The sequence below is a fragment of the Cebidichthys violaceus genome, unplaced genomic scaffold, assembly GCF_023349555.1.
Source record: "Cebidichthys violaceus isolate CVI_PGR_0920_01 unplaced genomic scaffold, fCebVio1.0.p SCAF_20, whole genome shotgun sequence".
NCBI classification, from domain to species: Eukaryota; Metazoa; Chordata; class Actinopteri; order Perciformes; family Stichaeidae; genus Cebidichthys; species Cebidichthys violaceus.
The window spans coordinates 10,607,426-10,624,930 of record NW_027176373.1 but is presented as its reverse complement, the minus strand read 5'-3'; the positions used below and the strand labels follow the sequence as shown (position 1 = coordinate 10,624,930).

General features: G+C 40.8%; 1 protein-coding gene, 1 long non-coding RNA gene and 1 other non-coding gene across 3 annotated transcripts; 1 reads left to right on the top strand and 2 right to left on the bottom strand.

Moving 5' to 3' along the window:
* Positions 1 to 1,634: 1,634 nt before the first annotated feature.
* Positions 1,635 to 10,365, top strand: LOC137876828 (uncharacterized). The gene is made up of 3 exons (XR_011103467.1): positions 1,635 to 1,721; positions 10,002 to 10,066; positions 10,306 to 10,365. It is a non-coding gene; the product is annotated as an uncharacterized lncRNA (long non-coding RNA).
* On the bottom strand, positions 4,864 to 5,832 carry LOC137876659 (olfactory receptor 52D1-like). Its single transcript, XM_068716433.1, has one exon. The coding sequence runs from the start codon at positions 5,830 to 5,832 to the stop codon at positions 4,864 to 4,866; it is 969 nt and encodes a 322-aa protein (XP_068572534.1).
* A 6,742-nt stretch (positions 10,366 to 17,107) lies between the features above and the next one.
* Positions 17,108 to 17,295, bottom strand: LOC137876864 (U2 spliceosomal RNA). Its single transcript, XR_011103477.1, has one exon. It is a non-coding gene; the product is annotated as a U2 spliceosomal RNA (small nuclear RNA).
* Positions 17,296 to 17,505: the final 210 nt, after the last annotated feature.

Here is a 17,505-nt window from a genome sequence, read left to right as displayed (position 1 = left end):
ACACGGAAAGCAGCAAATCAACTCACCAGAAAGCTCTTACACAAGTGGAACAAACTACGCCTGGAAAATGGGCTCCTGTACAGACGGACTGATGAAAGACAGCAGCTTGTATTGCCTGCAAAATACAAGCATGTGACATTGAAACATCTTCTAGTGATGTGGTATTTATTATAAATGTATGTTGGTACATTGATGTTGTGGGAAGCCGTACTTGTAGGGACTTAGGACCCAGGAGAATGTGGGTGAAGCAGGGCAACCTGGGAAAGGGTCTGTATTGTGAGAGTAACGTACATGGGCAGCTATGCGAATAAAGAGTTGAGTTAAGAGCAGTTTGTTCTCACATTTATTTCGAAACACTATATCACTATATCCGGGCCCGCCGCCCGGTTTGCATTGCACCCGACCCCGATGCTTGTCCCTGCGGGTGGTGGGTCCATAGGGTGGCTGCTCCATGTTGTTTCTTCGGGGCTGAGCCCAACTGGGCCCCATGGGCGAAGGCCCGGGCACCAGACGCGCGCCAAGGAGCTCCCCTCCTGGGGCTGGCTCTGGGAGGGTGCCCCGGTTTCCCTGGTCCGGGCGAGGTGGCCGAAGACTGTGGGCTGCTATTCATCAGGGTTATTTTGAACCGCTCTTCGTCAGGGCTCTCCCCTGAGACCTGTTTGCCTTGGGAGACCCTACCAGGGGCTACTACCCCGGACAACATAGCTCCCAGGATCACTGAGCCACTCAAACTCCTCCACCATGTTAAGGTGGCGATTCGCGGAGGAGTTACAAAGGTAAAACTGTGAATTAAAAACTGTGTCCAGCTTTGTTAAAACCTTTTACACCCGAGGCCTATTTGCAGGCCTCAGCTAAAATAAAGATAAGAAATACCTAATTAAGTGTATTAAAAAAAATATATATATATATATATATATATATATATATATATATATATATATATATATATTTTTGAGATGAGAAAAATCATGGAACTATCAGAATACATGTTACAGGTTCACATAAGATAAGGATGGAACACAGCACAACTTGGAAAACTCAAAAGCTCAATCTGGAAAAACAGCACTTTTAGGGTATTGTTTTTTGGAAAGTATGGGTATCCAAGACTTTAAATATGCTGAGCTCTTAGAACAACTGATATAGGCTCTATATACACAGCTATACATAGATACAGTGAAACATTTATAAAATATAGAGCATATAAAATTAGAAAACTGATCAAATATTCCAATATTTGAATAAAAAAGTATTTTTTAAATTCAAAAACACTCTATATCACTTCTATGTATCACTCATGATGTTCAATGAATCAATAGACAGAAGATTGGACCTTTTTTGAGTGTTTTAAGCTCTTTCTAAGCCCTTTTTAGTTGTTTAGATTAAGGTCAAATACTGCTTCAGACTCAGCCATTCTCTCTGTTCAGGGCTGTATCTCAGCCCCCCCTTCTCCGATTTTCACCATTGAGACATCCTTCGAACCGTAGGAGCCAATAGAATTGCCTGGAATTGAAAGCTAGATGATTGACAGCACTATTAGCCAATAAAGCTCAAAAACGTCCCATCTCTGAAATCTGATTTGCTGAGCTTCCAACCCTCCCAAGAATCCGAGGAGTGTCGGAGAGACACGAATCGAACGGATTCACACGGAGCACCAGCAGCTAGACATACATGCAGTGGAAGTACGGAGATATTCCATTTTTTTCGCTGAGATTCGACCAAAAGTAAGTACAATATTCGATGAAAGCTGTGTGACTTTTTGTGTTCGAAGCTGAATATCTCTGCGATGGTTTACCGGGGAGAGAAATGGAAACTATGTCCGTAATCTCCGTCAGGCGGACATGCTTTTTCATGCTGCATGTTCGTAGGTAGCACGTTGCTAACGGAGTGTAGCAGCTGTTTTCTCCGGTCTGTCCCAGTCATATCGAGTATGATTTATGATATTTTGTTATTTGTTTGCTTGGCTGATGGGAGATGTGTTTGTCTCATGTAGAAGTGACCTAGTTCATGTTGTTCCCAGGACGCTGAGGTTTCTACAGAACTATAACATCATTATATTCGTTCTTCGTGGGTTCTCTGCCAGTTACTTTTAACACAAAACTCTCTAAGTTTTGATGTACTCTGCGTCCAAATGGGGGACCTACGGGTGTATAAGGTTTGTTAAACATGTCCAGGCCTGCACACAGCCAACACACTAACACAATATATTAATTTACGAATTATTTCAGTTTTGTCCCAAAGTACACCATTAACACAACCAGCTAGTTACGTCACTTCAAATTTAGGCCCTGGAATGATGCACTTCATCCCTCTGACATTGTGTGCTGCAGGACACTCTGGACGCAGAGAGGTCAAACCCTGATCAGAGATTCTGATCACAGGCCAATAAGCCGTCAGTTTTTATCTATAATACTGCACAGAAGGTCACAGTAGGAGCTGGCTCAAATCGTGGCAGCGGCAGCTAGTAGAGGCACTTCCTGTGGCAAGCTCAGCTGCCGCGGCAAGTTGTGCCACGACTTGGCGCGGCAGCTGCCACTGTTTGCCACTGTTCGTGGCAGCTGCCACAACTTGCTGTGGTAGCTGCCATTATTTGGGAGAGGTGCCGCGGCAGTTTAGCCTTTATTTTTTGTTATTTGACAATATGTGACAGTATATGTGCCACAACTTGTTGCAACAGTTTCCACTGTTTGTGGCAGCTGCCGCAACTTGTTGCGACAGTTTTCACGGTTTGTTGGAGCTGCCACTACTTGCTGTGGCAGCTGCCACAGTTTGGGAGAGGTGCCGCGGCAGTTTAGCCTTTATTTTTTGTTAATTGACAATATGTGACAATAAACCAATTACAACTACCAACAGTCATACCTTCAAAGAGCTTAATGTATTGTCACATATTGTCAAATAACGAAAAATAAAGGCTAAACTGCCGCGGAACCTCTCCCAAACAGTGCCAGCTGCCGCGACAAGTTGTGGCAGCTCCAACAAACAATGGAAACTGTCGTAACATGTTGTGTCAGCTGCCACGAACAGTGGCAAACAGTGGCAGCTGCCACAAAGTCGTGGCAGCTGCTGCAACTTGCAGCGGCAGCTGAGCTTGCCTCAGGAAGTGCCTCTACTAGCTGCCGCTGCCGCGATTTGAGCTTGCCCTTTCTCGAAGGTCAGCCAAACAAGCTGCAATCCTCATGTATAGTCAATTTTCAATTAATTTTCTCACTCACTGTCACTACTTTTATGCTCCGGTCTAATGGGAATTCAAAAGTAACCATAATGATGAACAAATATTGAATACTTTGTCCGTATTTTTGAGTGCAATCATATAATTTGGGTATTTTAAAATATTTTGACAGCAGCTACTCTCTACGTGAATCCAGTTCCAGTGCTGTAAATTCTTGGTTGTAGGTATTGTCCACATGTCATATTTGAAATGGATTTATTGAATCTGAGTGACTAGTGACTACTGGCTTCAAAAATAATTTCACAATGTGGGTTTTCTCTTTTTCCTCTCTTCCCTCCCTGTCTGAATTTCAATTGCCACTTCACTTGGCTCTGAATGACGTTTGGGATGTGTGCAGTTTATTGTTGCTTTATTCATTATTTTATAATATGAATAATGTTAAATGGTCAGGAAATGTATGTTAGCTTCCCCTTCAGTTTGTTAGTGTGATATGTTTTCTGAGACAGCTGCAGCTGCTGCAAAGGTTACTGCAGACTGTTTAGACTTGTTCAGTGACAAACATGCAACAACCTTGAAAACGTGGCAGTACCTGATGCCAACAGTGCATGAGCCTATGTTAAACTTCCTGGACCATAATGCTTGATGGCAGGCGTTGTCAGACTTAACAAATTAGGCTTTAACTATAGGACGGTAAAGGTCCAATTTTACTAAAGTATGAATACAGCATAAATAAAAGACATGCCTTGTGCTGAAACTGTTTTTGCAGTTTTAAAGCTTTGCAGTGTGACACTGAACCTGCATACAATTGATTTTAGAGGATTAAAACAGTTGTTTGGCAAATTAAGATCTCATTCAACTCGATCAACTGCGGCTACAGATCATCTTAAATAACCTTTTCATTGTTGAACAACTGGATGCTCAAACAAAATATAGTTTTGATTGTCTTTCCTCTTCAAACACATATATTTTTATGATATTCAGATTTATTTCTGTTGACATTAATGACAAAACAAACTGGTTCAGTGCACAATTTTAATTAACACACAAATGCAGTGCAGCAAATTATAAGCAAATGTTATGAGAAATGACTCATGAAATTAGGAGGACAAGGGATTCCAACTGTTTGTATTAGGTCTGCCAGTCTTCACCTTAATTTAAAACTGTCTGCCTCTTCTTATTAAAGGTCTAAAAAAGCTTTTAACAATATAATGTTAAACTTACTAGAAGACAAAGTAAGGGGAGGGTCGATAATGTCTGTGCACAATCATGCATTATAAATGCGACAAAGTAAATGCAATCCTGTACAATTAAATATTATATACTGTACACATATTTCATTTATTTCTGAAACAGAAGTGTTTACTGCCATTGATATCAGTTAACACAATAGTATATCATATATTCAAGTGCATACAAATATGGCTTTTTATCACTTCCAAATCTAAACCATGGCTTTGAGTGATAAGATGTTTCATTTAGTTTATCTTTAGCACCATCAAAAATAAAGGTAAAGACTCCAAGGCAAGAAAAAAGGTTGAGGGAACCCAGATGGCCATAGGAGAGTAACCACTTCATAAAAAGCATTACTAAGAAATGTTGTTACACATTTTAATATGAAAGAGTTTTGCCCTCAGTATAGCGTCTGAAGCATTAATAATTATAAATCTCACTACAATGTGTAATAGGTTAGTCTGTATTTACGCTACAATCACCGCCTTTGCTAAGTTTGTTGGCAGGATCTTGTATCTAACAAACAGATTCAGTATATGAACTCTTACTATTTGAGTACCGAGTCCATACAGCACCGGGTTGGTAATAGATGGAATGATGACAAAGTACAGGGACAGGAAAATTCGTGTCTCAAAAGAAACACGAGTCATGTCAAATCTAGTTTGGATAATTTCAAAAACGGAACCGATGGTGTAGTTTAGCAAAGACAACAAATGTGGGATACATGTTTTAAGAGCATTTCTCTGGGACTCTCTTGATAAATTTCTACACACTCGTGAAATTTTCACATAAGAGAAAGCAATCATCGCTACCTGAGGCACAACAAACAACGGAAGAATTACAAGTCCCACTGTACTTATGTACAATTGGCTATCATTTGAACATGAATTTTTGACCAGCTCCATGTTCACACAGTATAATTTTGGCATGACTTTTCCACAGAAGCTCAGCTGCAAGGTTAGTGAGTAAAAACATGCAAACACAATGAGTGGGTATAGACCTGCTAATGCAACAAGCTTGCCTACCTTGGAATTAGACATGATGCTGTGGTAATGTAGTGGGAAACAGATGGCAGCATATCTGTCATAACCCATAACAGCTAAAATTAAAAACTCAGCAGCTGCGTATGTGTGTAGGAAATAGACTTGAGCCATACACCACTTCACAATTACTTCATGCGTCTCAGACATGAGCACAACCATAATTGCAGGTAACAATGAAGTACTGCCATATATTTCATTGATGGATAACATACATGTGAACACATTCATAGGTTGATGTAACGCATTGTTTTGGTGTATGACAGTAATGAGCAGTGAATTCAAAATGATAGTAATACAGTAGAGCAGGAGGAACATAGTGAACAGCCCATGTTTGTTGTTTTCCATGACAGTGAATGCAGTCATTGTGAATGTTAGAGCTGTTGTATTGTCCATGTTTCAATTCTGAAAAGAAAGACATGTTGAAATGTAACACAATTTCAATTGCCAGAAGATAAATGCATTATGGCATACATTTTGTGGACAGGAAAAGTATTTTGAACACTCATATTAATGAGTGGTTGGCAGCAACATCACCTAATTTACACCAAACTTGACAGTTTTTATGAGGCATTTGATCCTAAAGTCACCAGGCAAGCAAACATTTCTTAACCAATGTAATTAGAAACTGCAATAAGTACTTGCTTAGTAATTAGTAACTGTTTCAGAGTACAGAAATAAACAGTTAGTCTTCTCTCTCTCTTGAGTTACCTGCATGACCATCGTCTCTGCGCAGCTTGTGCAGCTTAAGGTTTGGGCTCCCTTTAAACATTGCTCACAGTAGACCAGTGGCGTGTTATTCATTTGTTACCACAGTTACCAAATTGCCCGTTGTACAGCAGTCCACCTCACCTGTGTTTGTGTATATGTGTTAACACTTTTCTGATGCTACCCAGAGGCGAAATACCAATTTCATTACATTACATTACATTACAGTCATTTAGCAGACGCTTTTATCCAAAGCGACTTACAATAAGTGTATTCAACATAGGTATTCAAGAGAACTACTAGTCACCAGAAGTCATAAGTACATTTCCAAACAAGCATCTAAGAGCATGAACCAGAACATAACTCAGAGCCAAAGTACAGTGCAGAAACAAACAAAAACAGTAAGTGCAACAAACTAGTATGAATACAATAAGTGCAACAAACTAGTATGAATACAATTAGTGCAACAAACTAGTATGAATACAATAAGTGCAACAAACTAGTATGAATACAATTAGTGCAACAAACTAGTATGAATACAATTAGTGCAACAAACTAGTATGAATACAATAAGTGCTAAGTGGAAGGCTCAGGGTAGCACTTCCTGAAGAGGTGGGTTTTCAGCCTGTGCCGAAAGGATGGGCAGCGACTCTGCTGTCCTGACGTCAGTGAGAAGTTCATTCCACCATTGTACCATTGTGGGGCCAGGACAGAAAACAGCCGTGACTGGGTCGATTGGCCGCAGGGACCTCTGAGTGACGGGACCAGAGACAGAGGCAGCAGAACCTGCATCTCCATGGCCTGGAGATAGGAAGGAGCTGTTCCTTTCACTGCCCTGTAGGCTTACATTACATTACATTACAGTCATTTAGCAGACGCTTTTATCCAAAGCGACTTACAATTCAGTATCTATCTACTGTAGGCACAGCTACGGGAGCAATTTTGGTGTCTTGCTCAAGGACACATTGACATGAGACTAGCGGACCACTGACCCACTGATTGAAAGGCGGCCCTGCTCTCCACGGTCACCCCTGTAGTTAGCACCAGACTAGCACCAGGCTAGCACCAGAGTCTTAAACTGGATGTGAGCTCTTACAGGGAGCCAGTGTAGAGAACAGAGAAAGGAAGTTGTGTGGGAGAACTTGGGGCAATTGAACACCAGGCGAGCTGCAGCTTTCTGGACAAGCTCCAGAGGTCTGATGGCCGACGCCAGGGCTCCGGCGAGTAGAGAGTTGCAGTAGTCCAGGCAGGAGATGACAAGAGCCTGGATGAGCACCTGCGTCGTCTCGTCAGTGAGGAAGGGACGAATCCTCCTGATGTTGTAGAGCAGGAATCTGCAGGAGCGTGTAACCGATGAAATGTTTGCTGAGAATGACAGTTGGTCATCCAGGGTCATACCCAGGTTCCTCGCAGTTCGAGTTGGCGTCACCATGGTATCATCAATGGTGATGGACAGGTCCCGGTGCGGGCAACCCTTCCCCGGGAGAAACAGTAGCTCGGTTTTGTCCAGGTTGAGCTTGAGGTGGTGTGTCGTCATCCACTTTGAGATGTCAGCCAAGCACGCAGCGATGCGTGTCTCCACTTGGGTGTCACCCAAGTTTCCATGTTTAATCCAAGAATAAAACTCACAACTCAACCTTTACCAGACAATCAGAGAATGACATCAAGTTCTCCTAAAGTAGCAGTACTCAAAATTGTCCACAGACCAAAAGGGGTCAGAAAAACTAGAGGCAAACAATAGGGCACAGCACGGACTCAAAGATGGCTGCCACGGCAGTCATACTCCAAGTGAGAAGGCTGTGCTTTCTGCAAAACATGTGAAAACACACACTAGACACAATCTATGCAGGTATTTTCCCAATCACCTGTGAGAGGGAAGTCAAAAAGCTTTGAGTTGCATCGGAGGTTAATTGAGACAAAAAATTGTTTATTTGAAGGGTACAGCTGCCATCCCAACAAATGCAGCACTGATGGCGATAAACCTGAATTCCTCCACTGATGCCATTAAGGAGGAGCTTCACCAGAACTGATATCTGGCCTTCCTGTCCATTCAGGCAAGACAAGGCCTCCCAAAACTAGAGGACTGAGCCAGGCAGTTGTGAGACTTTGCACTACACAGCATTTCACAATGTGTCTAAGTTACAAAAATGACTGCTAGACACTCTGTAGTAGAGAAGGAAAGTGTGGTGCCAAAGTGATGATATGTTCATTTATGTATAACAGCACTTTCCAGTCCTGAATATCAGCACCTTGAGTTCAAAATGTCATATTTTTTTGGAGTACTTTTGTTTTGTTTTACTGTGTTCCAAATGTTAAAATGTCCCTAAAATTTGAAACTTTTCTGTGTGACCTCTACCAATCAGATAAATCAGTATATAATGCATTGCTAATTCAAATACCACAAATGCCTTAAGAATGTATTTTTTTTTAGCAGCGATGATGTAAGCCATAAGTGCATAAACACACTTGTCAGAGGTCATTAGTCCACTTTGTGAGTCCATTCCTCTAGAAAGCAATTAGACAACATTGTTTTGCCACATGTCAGGTGAGACCTCTTTGGACAGCACCTTGAGAATAGAGACAAGGGATAAGAGAAAAAACACTAATGACTTCCCTTCGGAGAACACTGATGCAACACTGATGAAACTGTCTGAGGTGTCCTGACCTAATGCAAATCGTAGCGATAATGTGATCAGACATTTATTTTTGTGTATCTTTTCAAATCCCGATCATACTGACAGCTGAAATTTTGTTGTGACAAATTAATTTAATTTACATTTACTGGTGGCTGTGGCTCAAGAGGAAGAGCGGGTTGACAATTTATTGGAAGATCGGCAGTTGGGTCCCCAGTTTCTCCAGACGCATGACAAAGTGTCTTTGGGCAAGATACTGTACCCAATACTAAACCCCAAATTGCTCCCGGAGTGTGTGTTTATGTGTGAATGAGTATTTGTTTATGCCCTGATGAGCATGTGATACCCTATATGGCAGCCTTACATGGTAGCCAAACCTGGGACCGGCATTTATTGTAAATTGTAGACTGGTATTTTACGTGTGATGTACAACTCCATTCAGATGCAACTCCTCTACTTCACTGGTGACCCTAAATGGAAACAATATTAGTGGAAGCAGTGGTATTCTGGATTTGGTTTGATAATTCGATTAAGTGGCAGTGTGAGGTGTCAGCGATTCCTAGTGGTTTTGTTGCGTTCGGTTTGTTTCTAACCAAAAGTATTGTGTCTCAACACTGAGGCAGTGACTGCTGCTCAAAAATCAGACTTTATCATAACTTGATTAACTAAATGCTTCACTATTTTAATGGTAAATTTGCGACCCTCAAAGGAGGCCTCAAACTAACTATTGGCTAAATTAAAGGCCACAGTCCTCAAGTTGGCGAACTCGAGCGGCCAATCTTGATGTCAGCACCTTGAGTTAGTGGGGGACAACTGTTTGACATAGTCAGAGCAATTAGTTAGTGGGCTCACCCTTGCATGCACACCCTGCTAGTACCATGAATAATCCACTGACAAGGGAGGTGGTGGCCTGTGTTATGGGGGCCTTGCAGGGTTGAACATCCAGGGCTTTGGAAATGGTGAGGAAATTGGCGGCTACAGGGCGCATCATATACTGTAAGTGTCGTTAGTTGCTGTCTCCAAAGGAATGGCGCGTATTACCTGAATGGAGGTGTTTGGACACTGTTATTCTGCTTGTGGTTTTTGCTTGTTCCACCTGCTCAAGGCCTTTGTTTGGCTGGAAATCAATCAATTACTCCTGGACATTCTGCACTTTTGAATAACTCACCGAGATTGAATTTGTTTGGACACGGACATTTGACTGCTTATTCCATTTTCTGGCAGAAAGAACATTTCAATGGAATTTCTAGTAGAGACAGCAAACAACGCACCAAGCGAAGCAAACAAAGGTATGTTTACAACACTCTACTGTTTCTGCTGTTACTAAGTGGGGATATACAACTGAATCCTGGTCCACTAGCAAACCTTATCCTAGACCAAAAAAGTCCTTTGTCCAAGGATTATCTTCATGAATCAGTGCACGTTTGGCATGATTGTACTGGAAGGAAGGAACTAACAGATATTTTACCTTTGGGACTGCTGGCTACTGATCAACAGCAATGCATTGGTGGCTCTACTCTTCTTCCAGATAAATGTGAACTACTGGATGGAAGAAACAAACTTTCTGCCACCACCAGGTGTGGCCCAGGCCCAAGTGGCAGCAAGCCAGCTACAACTAGGCTAGGCCCAGGCCCTAGCAGTAGCATGCCAGCTACAACTAGGCTAGGCCCAGGCCCTAGCAGTAGCATGCCAACTGCCACCAGGCTAGGCCCAGGCCCTAGCAGTGGCATGCCAGCGGCCACCAGGCTAGGCCCAGGCCCCAATAGTAGCATGCCAGCTACCATCAGGCTACACCAAGGCCCCAACATCAGCATGCCAGCTACCATAGGGTCAGGCCCAGGCCCCAGCAGCAGCATGCCAGCTACCACAAGGCTACACCCAGGTCCCAGCAGAAGCATGCCAGCTACCACCGGGTCAGGCCTAAGCCCCAGCAGCAGCATGCCAGCTACCACAAGGCTACACCCAGGTCCCAGCAGAAGCATGCCAGCTACCACCGGGTCAGGCCCAAGCCCCAGCAGCAGCATGCCAGCTACCACAAGGCTACACCCAGGTCCCAGCAGCAGCATGCCAGCTACCACCCGGTCTGGCATCCGGATCAACACCAACAAGTGGGTGAGTCCTGAGACCTACACCATCCACACATACTGTGACAGAGGAGACACTTTACCCATCGATAATACAAACTCAATTGTCACTCATTTCAGTCCACTGACTAACTCACACACTGATATGGATACCTGCTCACAACAAATTGAAAACTCTGAACATTGTGCTGTAACAAAGTGAAACAAAGCGGCCTGAATCCAGCTATCAGAAGATTACGTACACATAAACTTTTCAAAACGGTCAATCATGCCCGGGTGCTCTGGGATACGCACGCAAGACCTAAAGGACTGTTTGGGGGGCATTTGAATATTCAAAGTCTCGTGCCTAAAATGGATCAAATAAAACATCTTGTTTTGGATTCCAACCTGGACTTTCTGTGTCTCTCAGAAACATGGCTACATATAAACTCACCCTCTGTTGCTTTAAATGTACATGGATACAATATATTTAGAAGAGATAGATCTAGTGGTGAAGGAGGAGGAGTAATGTTTTACGTTAAAGAACACATTAACTGCAGCCAGATTGAGTGGTCAAGTGATGTCAAATTGGAATGTATTGGTCTGAAAGTGTCACTATCATCTCAAATGTCTTTTACTCTTATCTGTCTCTACAGACCACCATCGTCCAAATGTGAATTTTATGATCAGCTTAATTCCATGTTAAAGGACTGTGACTTTGACAAAGAGGTTATATTAATGGGTGATTTTAATGTAAATTGGGAGGATAAGTCTGGAAGAAAATCCCTAAAACGTACAATTGATAGTTTTAATATGACCCAGTTGGTGAACGAACCCACAAGGATAACCCACTCTTCTCAGTCCCAGATTGATTTGATTTTTAGTAATAAACCAGAAAGAATTATTAAAACACACAATATGGTAACTGGTATGTCTGACCATAATTTAATACTTTTAACAAGAAAACTTACAAAGAAACGTTTTAATATCTCTTCTACCAGAAAAGCTTATCAATTAAGAATACCGAGAGGTAACCAAAATTCATTTGAGGATGCTATACAAGGAATTGATTGGAGCAACTGTTTAACGGGTGCAAGTGTGGAGGATGACAGCAACATCTTCTTATCCACAATACAGACCACAATAACAGTTTCCTTAAAAAAGCCAAAATTAAACAAAATCAATAGAACACATGGCATGGCTAAATAGTGACATCTGGAATTTAATGAAAAAAGGGACTATGCGTTAAAACTGGCACTCAAGTCTAAATTAGGAAATGATAAACAGAAATTCATAATGCTGAGAAATCAGGTAACAAAAGAACTTAAAAAAGCAGAAGCTAATTTTTTTATTAAGATCATTGATGAAGCAGAAGGTAATTCTAAAATAATATGGGATAATCTAAAGAAGTTAACAGACAAACATAACAGCAATTCAATGAAGCAACTTGTGAATGGGTGCCTTACACAAGATGAAGTTGTAATTTGTACAGCTTTCAATTCATACTTCATCAACTCAGTGGAAGCTTTAACTCGAAGCTCCAGAATTGGTAAATTTGATCTTATACCAGTAAATGAAGGTCAACCATGCTTCTCTATTCAGGATGTCTCTGAATCTACTGTCACCAGAGTTATAGGCTCACTCAAGAACTCTAGGGCCAAAGATGTTTATGGAATTGACAATATTTTTCTAAAGAAACACAAAGGCACACTCGCTCACCCAATCACAAGCATTGTCAACAAATCTTTCAGGCAATGTGTGTTTCCGAAAGGATGGAAATCAGCCATAGTAACACCCATTTTTAAGTCAGGAGATTCAACCGATGTCTCTAATTATCGGCTAATCAGTATTCTCCCTGCTGTTTCCAAATTTGCTGAGAAATGTGTTGCAGAGCAACTTATTAAACATCTCAACAGCTCTCCATATCAGCTGCATCCTATGCAGTTTGGTTACAGGGCTAATCATTCGACTGAAACAGCCAACTGCTTCCTCTTAGAGAATGTGAAGCTTAAAATGGATAAAGGGGGTGTAGTAGCAGCGTTTTTTCTTGACCTCAAGAAGGCTTTTAATACAGTTAATCACAATGTCCTGATTAATAAACTGTCAAATTGTAACTTTTCCCGAGAGTCTCTTGCCTTGTTGAAATCCTACCTTGAAGGAAGAACCCAGTGTGTCAGAGTGGGTGATGTTTCATCATCTACTCTGAGATCTAATGTGGGAGTACCCCAGGGTTTTATTTTAGGACCTTTATTATTCAGTTTATACATTAATGATTTGCCGGGTGTCTGCAATGGGTGTAGTATTCAAATGTACGCTGATGATACAGTGATTTATGTGCGCGCAAAGAACAAAGAACAAGCTGCACTTAAATTCACGTCCACAAATGACAAATGTAACTAAATGGCTTGCAGATTCCTGCCTTCACTTGAATGTTAAAAAGACTGTTTGTGTGTTCTTCACAAAGAGGGCTTGCAAAGTGTCACCGGAGCCAGATGTTTATGTTGCTGGTGAAAGGCTACAGGTAGTGTCAGATTTTAAATATTTAAGAATTTGTATTGATTCTAATCTCTCTTTTAAAAAGCAGGTACAACATGTGACAAAGGTCTTAAAATGTAATCTCATGAATTTCAGATATATAAGAAACAGTCTAACCATGCAGGCTGCGAAACTATATTTTAATGCGATGATTGTCCCCCATCTGACCTACTGCTCAACCAGCTGGGCACAAGCCAGCAGCATAACATTAACATCTATTCATATTTTCCATAAACAAGCTCTAAAAACACTTGATAAAAAACCCCAAAGTCACCATCACTGCAATATCCTCATCAAACACCATATCTTGAGTTGGGAGAACCTCATTAAATTTACTGATGTGTGTCTGGTTTTTAAAATTTGACATGGTATGGCCCCGCCTCCGCTTAGTGATTTTATTAAACAAAGCACTCAAAGCAGCAGACTCACTAGATCTGCTTCAAGAGGTGATTGTGTCATTTCACATAGGTCAAGCTCTTTTAGCAAATCTACATTCTCTGTGAAGGCAGCTCACTCGTGGAATGCTCTGCCACCACATATACGCACACAAAACATGTACACAACATTCAAACATAGCCTTAAGGAAGGGCTTGTTGCCAATCAGGTGTGCAAGCATTGATGTACTGTCTGTCCTGCCTGCTTGTTTTGCCTATATGTGCATTTGTCTTGTTCAGTGTTGCTATTTTCCATTTTTGATGTGTGTGTTATGTGCCTCGGTGTTATATATGTGCTTGTACTATAGGTGGGTTTGTTCTGCTCTGCTCTAGTGTCGTACACTTTTCTTTTGCTTATATGTGTATTGGTTTTGTCTATACGTTACTGTCTATCTATGAATTTTAATTCCAATTTATTTGAAATTTTGTAATTCTTAGGCAGCCTTCGAACATCTGGCCGGGGACAGCAGATGAAAACTAGCCTCTCTGGCTAACTCTGGTGCAGTTGTCATCGCTTTTGTTTATTGCAGTTCATTTGCGTTAACATGTACACACAGACAGAAACTGAGCATATTTGATGATGATGATTCTTTCTGGGAAGGTTTCATGTGCTGAACCTGAAATTGAAATGCTAATGCTGTTTACAAAATGCTTTCCTCTACACATGTGCTCTCCTCCACAAAAACAGATTGTACTTCGCTGAAGTTTTAAGTGGAGCCTATATTCTAAATCTCAAAAAGCAATGAGGGTTAAATATGTGCATGGGTTTTAAATCAGATGGAAAACAAGCAACTTCTTGGGAATGTTTGTCTCTTGTCTCATGACAAACATGTGGTCACGAGTTTGGCACAGTGCTGCAAGTTTCTTAAATGTGATTAAGAAAAGCATGCTCTCTTTAGGATTCTTGTAACTCTGTAATATAAAACCAAGTGACCAGTATGCTGCTTCAAATTATCTTCACTCCACCCCACTGACCAAAATACAAGCGGACCTGGGCCTAATCCTCATTTTGGAGCAACAGTATCAGATGCAAGGATGTCTTGTTATCGCGTGGTTGTTTTGGCGCTCTTGGTTGTGTTGCTGCTTAACGGTAAGTCTTAATGAAATATCTTTGCACGTTTTTTGTTGCCCTAATCTGCACGTTTACGCTTCCAGAGACTATTGATAATTTGACTGCAAAGTGATTTGATATTCAACATAGCTACGATGTTTCCCATCATTACAGTTGTGGAGAATGAGGCTGCATCCTTTCCTTGGTCTTGCCCCAGTCTAAGTGGAGTGTGTAGAAAGGTTTGCCTCCCAACAGAACTGTTCTTTGGACCTCTGGGCTGCGGAAAAGGCTTCCTGTAAGTTTTGATGTTCAGATGCAATATGTGAATATATATATTTGCTGATGCTGATTGTAATACGTTGTTACTTGTTTATTCCCAGGTGCTGTGTGTCTCATTTTCTATAAGAGCTAAATGGCTTGAGATAGGAATGAATGCCTGGTCCCTCTTTGCAGTCCTGAAAAATGTCATTCAGCCACTCTAGCAGACTTGTAAAGCATCAAGATGAGACTGACGGATGACGCTGTTGTAAATGATCATATTTAGTTTTTAACGCTGATGTAACAGGGTGGACTTTGGAATATTAAATTAACGGCTTGTAGTTTTTTGTTGCTTTTAATGCAGTTGAAATGGCTGAGGTGGAGTAAAAAATTACATTCAATTTCCTTGCTTGTTTTGTATTTTTTACATGTAACTTTGGTTTACTTGGCTGAATAATATAAAACAAATGTGATTTACACACTTAACTCGGTCTTAGGCAGAAAGGCTGCCACTTGTATGGCAAATATTATCTGTTCTGTCAGAGTTGCTCTAATTTAATGAGCTGCATGTTTTTTTGGAATAAGAACTCAAGGATGCACAAGTGACAATAAGAGACTAGAGCTGCATTCTTTACAGGCCAATCGCTCAGAATGCATTACAATCCCTGCTGTGCAAAAGGACCAGTGGTTGATCTTTATCATTCACCATCAGTTCATGATCTTAGATGTAATCCAAAAATATATCTTCGGACTTCAGTCGAGTTCACTTGCTACTCTAATTGCATTTGCAAAATAGTCCATAAGCAACTATAAAGCAACCATAACCATCCATGTTTGTTGAGTTGTATTGCTAAAGATGGCTGCAGCTGAAGGCTAGAAAATGATTGCAGAATAGCCCTAAAAGGAGGAAGAAAAAGAATTGTTTGTGAGTTTTATAAGTCCACGTGATATTTCTATTTGTATTCCATAAGAATGTATTTTCACATAAATCCATTGCATAAATGCATATTCATTCTTGCATCATTTAGTCACATGATTATCAGTGGGTGCAGTGAGACCCTATGGGTCAGGGTCTGTACTAACTAGCTCTGGGAGCTGACTCACTCTCACTTTCTTAATGTGGATGTAGCCTCAGGGGAGGTTTATAATTCCTAAAGGCAAGTAGCTCTTTGCTGAGATGTTTGGGAGGAGGCAAATTATGTGATTTTCACATTTTCATCACATTTAGGCTACCCACAAACTCAGTTGGATGTAGATGTCGACAAACCGGGTAGAATAAAGCTTTTAAGGCAGCACATAGTTTTTCACTTTGCTGTTCACTCTGCTGAGACAAAGCCACTGCTCTTATCATGAAGTACATGGGGAAAATGTTCAGTCACTCAAAGGTTTGGATTTTAATCTTTTGACAAAGCATGACTCCTTTTCTGGTTGTGCTCTTGACCTTCCCTCTACCGCCACCGTGAGACCAAAATGTCCACTTATAAACCAGTAATATCAAATTCAAAATGGATAGATTGCCATCAATTTGACTATTGATGACCCCTACATGATGGATCAAAGCAAATAAGCTATGGCACAAAGTACAATATATATATATATTTATATATAGTACAATATATATATATATATATATATATATATATATATATATATATATATATATATATATATATAACTAACTTAGATATATATATATATTTATATCTAACTGTCAACTTGTCAAAAATCTTATCAAACGGGTGTTCGTGGTTTAATTTGTATTAGTTTAGAGGTACTTGACGGGAAAAGGTTTTCACCTTACAGCAATGATGGCCGTCCATTATCAAATCCATCACTTTACTGTACAGCTACTTTACATACAATCAGACATCTGCAATTTAATTTGATTGATATTGAAATATTGATATTTTACTATTACCATTAATCAAAATGAATGTCATTTACCAAACATGTATGAGACATGACTGAGATTTATATTCAATGTTTTGAGTGTGGTGCACCGTTCCTGGAGATACTGCAATACCAGGTCGATGCGCAGAGTGGATGGAGCAAGTGCCTTTTCAATCTCCCTGTTCCAAAATCTATCTAGTATATGGTCCCTAGGTCGGGGATGTATCAAATATTAAACTTTTTTGATTGAAAAATATAAACTTTATTGTACAAAAGTACAATACAAAGTACAGCACAAGGATACAATTCCCGTTACAAGAATAGAATGTGGCCGGATGCACGATGCAAACAAACGAGTGCATAAACAAAGGTAATCCTGCCTTGTTTGCAAACACATTCTCACTCCCAACTCGTCTTATACTGACGCTTGGTCACTGTCCCTAAGCTTCAAACTATAACGCTCTAGTTACCCCTCTAGCGTCAGCTTCGGACATGTC